The sequence below is a fragment of the Chlorocebus sabaeus genome, chromosome 2 (genome assembly GCF_047675955.1).
Source record: "Chlorocebus sabaeus isolate Y175 chromosome 2, mChlSab1.0.hap1, whole genome shotgun sequence".
NCBI classification, from domain to species: Eukaryota; Metazoa; Chordata; class Mammalia; order Primates; family Cercopithecidae; genus Chlorocebus; species Chlorocebus sabaeus.
Genome location: NC_132905.1, coordinates 627,501 through 636,818, shown reverse-complemented (window position 1 = coordinate 636,818; position 9,318 = coordinate 627,501). Strand labels below are relative to the sequence as shown.

The window sequence follows — 9,318 nt, the reverse complement described above, 5'->3', positions numbered from 1 at the left end:
CACCCCACACAGTCACCCACAGGTATGCACAGTTCACTCAGGTCACATACATGCACCAGGGTATGGATGTAACCCCGTGCCTGCAGTCCCACTCTGGGACACAATAAGTCACCCACAAGGACAGTCACAACACGTGAGAAATCCCCAGCGTCCCATCGTGGAGGCCCGACCGGCTGCCACAAAGCCCAGCCCCTTGGCAGGGAGCCCAGAAACCACTGCTCAAACCCAGGATTGCCAGGGGCACCCAGGCCCTTCCAGCCACCCTGGGAACCTGGAGCGGGGTGGGAAGGTCCTTACTGCCTGGGTTACAAGAGGGCACCGGGAGCCCGACAGAGACAAGGGCAGGGGACGGATGGCATTTGGCCACTCAGCAGGGCCCCACAGCCTTCCTGAGGCCTCAGGAACTTTTCAGTGATGTCTGAAGTGCAGACTGAAGCCGCCAATAGGGTATCTTGGTGGATCCTGTTTTAAAATATTCACCAACCCGGCCGGGCGCGGTGGCTCACGCCTGTAATCCCAGCACTTTGGGAGGCTGAGGTGGGCGAATCACGAGGTCAGGAGATCCAGACCATCCTGGTTACCACGGTGAAACCCCATCTCTACTAAAAATGCAAAAATTTAGCCGGGCGTGGTGGCGGCGCCTGTAGTCCCAGCTACTCAGGAGGCTGAGACAGGAGAATGGTGTGAACCCAGGAGGCGGAACTTGCAGTGAGTGGAGATCGCGCACTCCAGCTTGGGAGACGGAGAGACTCCATCTCAAAAAAAAAAAGGCCGGGCGCTGTGGCTCCCACCTGTAATCCCAGCACTTTGGGAGGCCGAGGCGGGTGGATCACGAGGTCAGGAGATTGAGACCATCCTGGCTAACACAGTGAAACCCCATCTCTAATAAAAAAAAAAAATACAAAAAATTAGTCAAGCACAGTGGCAGGCGCCTGTAGTCCCAGCTACTCGGGAGGCTGAGGCAGGAGAATGGCATGAACCCGGGAGGTGGAGCTTGCAGTGAGCTGAGATCGCGCCACTGCACTCCAGCCTGGGCCACAGAGCGAGACTCCGTCTCAAAAAAAAAAAAAAAGTGTTCACCAACCCAAGCAGGGTGGAGCTCCTTCCCCCACCCATGCCCTCCCTGACTTCAGGACCTGTTCTGGGGCTTCAGCAGCCCCAGGACTGACCCTGAGTCCCAGTGGCCACCAGTCGGAGCCACTCTCTGGGCCTTGGGGCCCTCTTCAGCCAGACAGCAGCCCAGGTGTCCAGCCAGCTGCAAGCATCCATCAACACCCCACTGAGGCCCTGGGGCTGCACAGTCCACCTTGCAGAGCTCCAGGGCACTGTCTGGCTGTGGTCCCCTGCCCTCACCCTGCCACCGCCCTCCAGCTGTCCTCAGGTTCCCCAAGCCGACACCCACAGAGCGTTCTGCCCTGACCCCAACCCCAGTGAGCTCTGCCCCTCCCCACACCCCTGCACCCACCTGCTATGGGGAAAATCTCACCCTCCGCTGGGCCCAAGGGAGTAGCCAGAGCTCACACCTCCAGTGCAGCCCCTGTTCAGGGGGCTGGAGAGGCAGCCACAGAGGCCCTGTGAGGCCGTGGCTTCCTTTAATCCTGGCCCAACCCTCAGGGCAGGTGCAATATGACCCCCTTTCACCAATGGAGAAGGGGCACCATGGCATCTCTGGCTCCATTACCAGAGCTGGGACCCCAACCCTCGCCTTCCCCACTGCTCTGCCGCCTAAAGTCTCAGTTCACAAAACACGGTCCAGGCCCCCTGGGGCTCCCAAGAACCTTCCAGAAAGCCCCAAGGTCAAAACCTGTTTTCACAGTAATGCCAAGGCTTCTCACTCCCGTCTTCGCTTGGACAGTGGAGTTTTCAGAGGCCGTAAGAGGTGTGACACTCCCCTGCTTTCTCATATCTTAAATATTCTCACGTTTGGTTTCCAGCACACTAAACAGCAGCAGATGTAACCTCCCTGACTTTTAACACCATACAAGGGTCCTAAGACAAAAGCTTTGAGCATTACTGGCCTGGAGGCAATGCAGAGCTCTGCCTGGCGTCCCCCCAGTCCCCCTTCCTGATGAGCGAGCACAGCTTGCTTCCACAGGTCTCTCGCCCACCAGAAGCTCCTCCTGCCCTTGTTGTAGGTGGCACCAGAACTCCCCGGAGACCGAGGGCTGGGGCCCCCAGGGCGGACTTTGGCCAAGCCCCTGCTCCACCCCCCAGAGCTGACAGTGGGCTGGACACAGGGTATCCCCTGCCCAGCATCCAGCAGGGCAATCCTGGCACCGTGTGTGCTGCCTCCGCCCACGATGGACACCAGGAGCCCAGTCCCAGATTCCGGCCTCCTCCAGCCACTGCCAGTCCCCACCCTACAGCCCCCCACCCGAGCACGAGGGGCGCAGCAAGTCCTGGAGCCCTGCCAGGCATCAGACCCAAGGACTTGGGCCTGCCTTCATTACCCCAGAAGGGGAGCTGAGGTCAGAGACCCTCCCTGGAGACCCACCCTCCAGGCTACTACGGCCAGGACTCTCATCTGCTGAGGACCCCAGTGGGAACAGGGAGTGCTCCCATCTCTCTGCCCTCCCTGTGCTCCTCTCCACCCCAGAAACACACGCACCTGGAGGGGGGCACTGTGGCCCCAGCACAGACCGCGGCAGGCAGGCTGGGCTTGCCCCCCACCAGCAGTGCCTGGGTGACCAAGGCTGCCAGAGTCATCCAGAGGTTGCAACTGCAACTGGGAAATGGGGGTGAGGGGACCCCTGAGCATCTCAAGGACCACCCAAGGGGACTTTCTGCAACTGCAGCTGGGGGCTGTTTTCCACTTTTGTCCCATCTCAGGCTGGCAAATTTCTCCCATTTGGCCCCAATTCTAGCCAGGTCACATGTGAAAGGACAACTTCCTTCCAGACAGGCCCTGCAGGGTCCCCCTCGGCCCCTCCCATCAGTGGTGGCCCCACAGAGGCCCAGGATGGGCTGGGGTCCATCAGGAACACCTGTGTCCTTGGGCAGGGCCACCAGGTAAAACACAGGACACCCAGTCAGATCAGAATTTCAGATAAATAAGGAGTACCATTTCTGTGTAAATATGCCCCAAATATTTTACACTAAACAATTATTGGTATGTATCCAAAGTCCCGATGTGACTGGGTCCTGTATCTCCTCCTTAGAGGCCTCGTGGCTCTGATGTTCGTGGGTTCAAATCCTCCCCACCTGGGGGCCCAGGCTCCCAACCACATCCCTGCCTGATTGCTCCACTCTTCCTCCCATTCCACCTCCCTTTCGTGTGGGTTTGAGGCCACCCCACTTTGGGACTGGAGAGAGATATGAGCAGGCCCTCCAAGGGCGCCCCCAGACAGTGCCCCTGTCACCACTGCCTGTCCGCTGGGCTGGCCTCGTTTCAGTCCTCACCCAGCCCAGTGGGTCTAACATGCCCCAAGGATATCAGGCCCTCAACCCTGGAATCTGCGGCTGACTCCATGTGGCAGGAAAGGATTTTGCAGATTTGGTTAAGGATGTTGAGATGGGGGTAATCCCGGATTATCCCAGGTGGTCCCTAAATGCAATCACTCGCATGCTCGTGAGAAAGGGATTTGACACAGAGGAGGAGAAAGTAGTGTGACGACAGAGGCAGAGACTGGACTGATGTAGCCACAAGCCACAGACTGTCGGCCGCCACGGCAAGGGGTGAAGCAGGGAACTAATTCTCCTGGGGCCTCCAGAGGAGCAGAGCCCCGTTGACACCTTGATTTCAGCAGTGAGGCTGGTTTTGGCCCCAGGAGGCCTCGCCATTTGCAGTCATTGGTCACGGCATCCCTAAGAGACTAACGCACTATGGGGCCTTGTGGTCAGCCCGCCTGCTCTGCAGGAGAACCCTCCCAGTCAGGTACCCAGCTGCAGGCGGGGAGCTGGGGGTGGGTGACAGAGAGGCCCACCTCAGTGCTGTGTACAGGGCCAGGGAGCCTGCCCACCCTCCATCCTGACCTCACCTGCATCCTCAGGGAACCTGCCCACTGCCCACCTGACCCTCCTCTGCATCTTCAGGGAACCTGCTTACCCTCCAACCCGACTTCACCTGCATCCTCAGGGAACCTGCCCACCCTCCACCCCACCCTCACCTGCTGCAGCATGACTGGCTGTGGGCCGGGGCCACTTTCCTGGAGCAGGGAGGGGTGGAAAGGAGCTGCCCTCCCCTCTCCCCACCCCTCCACCCTGGCCAGCCAAGGTCGGGGCAGGTTCTAGCCCAGAGAGACCAGGGACCCCAGGGAAGACCCAAAGCCCCCAGCCCTCGACTGAAGTCACCAGTCTTTCGGTTTCAGGGGCTGGAGTTCCTATAACCATGTACAGAATGCTTGGACCCAGGAGCAGGATGGACAGGTACGGACTCCGGCCACAGGTGACCAGCTTAGGAGAGTGAGACCAGAAGTGCGGTGCCCGGGAAGAATGAGTGTGACAGTCACCCTGGGTGGAGAAGCCCTCAACTCTCATGTGGCCCCCAGAGATCCCAAAACCCGCAGCCCCGTTCTATGGATCTGAAGGGGCCATTCTCTGCGCTGGGTAGCCATGGCGAAGCCCCTCACAGCCACCCAGGCCAGCTTGGTGCTGGGCCACGGCCTGGGGGACACCAGGCACTCCTCACCCAGCGCTCAGCGCTCACCCTGGGGTCCCCAGGCAGGGAGTAGATGCTGGGCTGGCCACCCGGGCGGGGAGGGGCTCCGGGGAGCGCGGGCGGGGCCCACCCCCCAGCAGGACCCCCCCAGCAGGAGGCGCACACGGCTCCGGGGTCGCTCAGTTTATTGGTAAAACGGGCACTGAGCGTGGCGAGCGCTGGGCGCGGAAGCCTGGGGCGGGGGCGCCTTTCCTCTTGAAGAACTTCCACTGGACCTTGATGGCGAGCATCCAGTCGCTGACCGAGGGCCTCTGGCAAGCGGAGGTGCAGACATGCGCCTGGCGGGGGTGCGGGGCGCCGGGGCGGCGCGCGGGGCGGGGGCGGGGCGGGGGCCGGGCCGGGGTTCGGGGCGCGGCGCCGCCGGGGAGGGTCGCGCCGCGGGCGCCCGCGCTTCACTTGCCCGCCTTCTGCGCCTTCTGCGCGGACTTGGTGACCTTGCCGGCGCCGCCGCTCTTCTTCTCCACGTTCTTGATGACGCCCACGGCCACCGTCTGCCTCATGTCGCGCACGGCGAAACGGCCTGGGGGCGGGGGCGGCGCGTGAGCGGGGCCGGAGGACTCGTCCCACCGTCCCCCCAAGGGCTCTCGCAGGGCGGGGGCGGCGCAACCACAGAACGAAGCCGGGTCGGGAACGTCCTCGGAACACCCTTAGCGCAGAGCGCGCCCTTGTGAGGACGGCGGGCCTCGCCAGAGCCCTGCCTGGGTGGCTGCTCCACGGCCTGCGGGGCGGCCACGGGGCAGGGGCAGCCCGAACGCTGCCACTGGATGACTGTGGGCCTTCCTCACTCGCGGGGCCTTCCTCACTTTTGGGGCCTCGTCTGCACACAGGACCCACCCCAGGTCCTCCAGGTAGGGTCACCTGCACTCAGTGACACGGAGGCCGTGGGTCTCCTGCCATGCTCTGGGCCAAACTCCGCAGGACAGGGGCCCACTGCTGTCACCCAGCACCCCATCCCCGCAGTCCTCTGCCCTCAGCCGGGATCAGCCACTGCCCAGGGACTGCACCTCCCTGTACCACCCCGGCTCACCGAGAGGCGGGTACTGGGAGAAGCTCTCCACACACATGGGCTTTCCTGGCACCATCTCCACAATGGCCGCGTCTCCAGACTTCAGGGACTTGGGGTTGTCCTCCAGTTTCTTGCCAGAGCGCCGGTCAATCTTCTCCTTCAGCTCCGCAAACTTGCAGGCGATGTGGGCCGTGTGGCAGTCGATGACCGGGGAGTAGCCGGCGCTGATCTGCCCTGGGTGGTTCAGGATGATGACCTGGGAGCGAAGCCACAGGCGGCCATAAGGCACATCCACGGTGGGCACCAGGAGGGAGCCAGAGCAGGGCTGGGAGGCCCAGTCATGGGGCCCCCCTCCATGGGTTCCTCAGCCCGGAGTGCTGACTGGAGGACCCAGCCCCCAGACCTGAACCTCAACATCCTCATTAAGCAGAAGATAAACAACTGAAATCCATTGTTTCGAAGGGGCAGGGGCAGCACCTACACGGCCAACCCCAGCTGGAACTAAGGCAGGGGGTGATAAAACTGGACCTCAATTCCTGTATTTCAGTTGTATCTCAATAAAGCCACTTTTAAAAATCATATGAAGAGACTGGGCACAGGGGTTCACGCCTACTGTAATCCCAGCACTTTGGGAGGCCAAGGTGGGCAGATCACTTGAGGTCAGGAGTTCAAGACCAGCCTGGCCAACATGGCGAAACTCTGTCTCTACTAATAATACAAAAATTAGCTGGGTGTGGTAGCGCATTCCTGTAATCCTACCTACTGGGGAGGCTGAGGCAGGAGAATCACTTAAACCCGGGAGGCGGAGCTTGCAGTGAGCCGAGATCATGCCACTGCACTCCAGCCTGGGCAACAGAGCGAGACTCCATCTCAAAAAAATAATGATAATAATAATATGAAGAGGGCAGCAAAGAGGAGGCAATGAAAACTGTAGAGAATAAAAGTATGACAGAGATGTCTCAGGCAGTAAGTTAACAAAAGTATTTTTCCAGGACGAATGTAGGACCTTAAAGGCTGGGCAGCCCAGCGGTGTGGCATGGACAGCAGACCTGGGATTGCACAGAGGCTGGGGAGCCATAGGGCCTGCACCCCTCCCAGAACGGATTTATTCCCCCACTAAATGCTCAGTGGGCCTCTCGGTGGAATGGGGGTCTTTTCTCTTTTTTTTTTTCTCTTTTGAGATGGAGTCTCGCTCTGTCGCCCAGTCTGGAGTGCAGTGGCGCCATCTCGGCTCACTGTAACCTCCACCTCCCAGGTTCAAGCGATTATCCTGCCTCAGCTTCCTGAGAGCTGCGACTACAGGCACCTGCCACCACACCCGGCTAATTTTTGTATTTTTAGTAGTGATGGTGTTTCACCATGTTGACCAGGATGGTCTTGATCTCTTGACCTCATGATTCACCCACCTCGGCCTCCCAAAGTGCTGGGATTACAGGCATCAGCCACTGCGCCCGGCCTGAGGGTCTGTTTTCTCCCCACACCAGGTGACCTGCCAACAGCAGCCTCACCCAGGACAGTCCTGCTGCTGCCCAGCAGGCGCCAGCCCCCTGGACCCAGCGCGGCCCCCAACCTGGGAGGTGAACTGAGCGGCCTCCTGCGGCGGGTCAGACTTGCTGTCCCCACACACGTTGCCCCGCCGGATGTCCTTCACCGACACGTTCTTCACGTTGAAGCCAACGTTGTCGCCGGGCAGAGCTTCGCTCAGAGCCTCGTGGTGCATCTCCACCGACTTCACCTCAGTGGTGATGTTCACCGGTGCAAAGGTCACCACCATGCCTGGCCGCAGGATGCCTGTCTCCACTCGGCCCACGGGCACCGTGCCAATGCCTGCAGAGGAGACGGGGTGTGAGGGGAAGGCAGGGCCCGAGAGGATGCTGGGGCAGGATATTTGGGGACAGAGCCTGGAAACCAACAAAGCCTGGGACTGGATCCCCCCAACAGGCCTGGGGGTTGGGGCCACACGGGCGGAGTGCAGGGGGAGGCCAGGGACAAGGCAGACCCAGAGATTCCAAGGCAAGTGAGGGCCACCCCACCCAGCTGGGGACATAAGAGGCTGAACAGCAGAGCTCCCAGGAACCCAAGGAAAAGCCACAGGGGCAGAGAAGGGGGAGGATGGGCAGAGAGGGGCTGTCTGAACCTGGGGTCCCATCCATGCCCCCGGGGAGCACTTTCCCTCGAAGAGGGCACTATGGGACTCCTCCTTTGTCTGAGGACTCCTCCCTGTGAGTGTGGGCCAGACCACTGGACTGCTCCTGCCTGGGGCCTGGTAGCCCTGCTCCCTGCGGGCTCTCTGGGCCCCTCTTGGAGGCTGCAGGTCTCTATCATTAAAGGGGCCTCTCAGCCAGATGCAGCACAGGCACAGGGGATCCTGAGAAATGATCCACATTTCTCATGGATCTGCTTACACCAATTGTGCAGCTGCCACAAGGGGGTCTTGTCTCCCCCAAGCTACTAGGTCTCCACCCTCACCTCCCAGGGCTGTGACGGAGGCCCATTGTGCCTCCAGCAGACTTCACTGAGCCTGCGGGCTGTGCTCTGTGCTGGGGTGAGCATGAGGCCCCCACTGTGCACACAGAGATGCCTGCAACATCTTTGGCTGCAGCCCCCTGGCTGGGGGTCTCCTATCAGTGCCCCTTCTCTGGGGTCTCAGATTTGTTTATGGTTTCTTGTCTTGGGAAGATGGATGGATGGGGAGGTGGATGGATAGAAGGATGGGTGGGGAGATGGATGGATGGATGGATGGATGGATGGGGAGGTTGAAGGATGGATGGGTAGATGGATGGGGAGGTGGAAGGATGGATGGGTGGATGGATGGATGGATGGATGGTGGGGAGGTGGGTGGATGGATGGGTGGAGAAGTGGGTTGGTGGATGGATGGGTGGATGGATGGATGGGGACGTGGGTGGATGGATGGATGGAGAGATGGATGGATGGATGAGATGAATGGATGAATGCATGGATGATGGAGAGAAGGATGACTGGGTAGGGAGATGGATGGATTGATGGATGGAGAGGTGGATGGGTGGATGGGGAGATGGATGGATGAATAGATGGATGGATGGGGAGGTGGGTGGATGGATAGGTGGATGAGGAGATGGACAGAAGGATGAATGGGTAGGGAGATGGATGGATGGATGGGGAGGGAGGGATGGATGGATGGGTGGATGGACAGAAGGATGGGTGGAGAGGTGGGGAGGTGGATAGATGGAAGGAGAGGTGGATGGATGGATGAGATGGATGGATGAGATGGATGGATGAATGCATGGACGATGGAGAGGATGACTGCATAGGGAGATGGATGGATGGAAAGTGGATGGGTAGATGGGGAGATGGATGGATGGATAGATGGATGGATGGGGAGGTGGATGGATGGATAGGTGGATGGATGGATGGACAGAAGGATGAATGGGTAGGGAGATGGATGGATGGATGGGGAGGAATGGATGGGTGGGGAGGTGGAGGATGGACGGATGGATGGAGAGGATGGATGGTAGGGAGGTGGGTGGGTGGGTGGATGGATGGATGGATGGAGAGATAGATGGATAGATGGATGGAGAGATGGACGGATGGATGCATGGATGATAGAGAGAAGGATGACTGGGTGGGGAGATGGATGGATGGATGGATAGATGGAGAGGTAGATGGATGGATAGGT

The 9,318-nt window shown here is 60.0% G+C and overlaps 1 protein-coding gene across 1 annotated transcript in view; it reads right to left on the bottom strand.

Moving 5' to 3' along the window:
* Positions 1 to 4,765: 4,765 nt before the first annotated feature.
* The window catches only part of EEF1A2 (eukaryotic translation elongation factor 1 alpha 2), a 12,575-nt gene continuing 8,022 nt past the window's right edge, over positions 4,766 to 9,318 (bottom strand). Inside the window, exons 6-8 of the mRNA XM_008010947.3 lie at positions 7,234 to 7,490; positions 5,685 to 5,919; positions 4,766 to 5,177 (exon numbers count right to left, since the gene is read on the bottom strand). Of these exons, the coding sequence (XP_008009138.1) occupies positions 5,050 to 5,177; positions 5,685 to 5,919; positions 7,234 to 7,490 (620 nt within the window). The 3' untranslated portion in view covers positions 4,766 to 5,049. The remainder of the gene's footprint in view (positions 5,178 to 5,684; positions 5,920 to 7,233; positions 7,491 to 9,318) is intronic.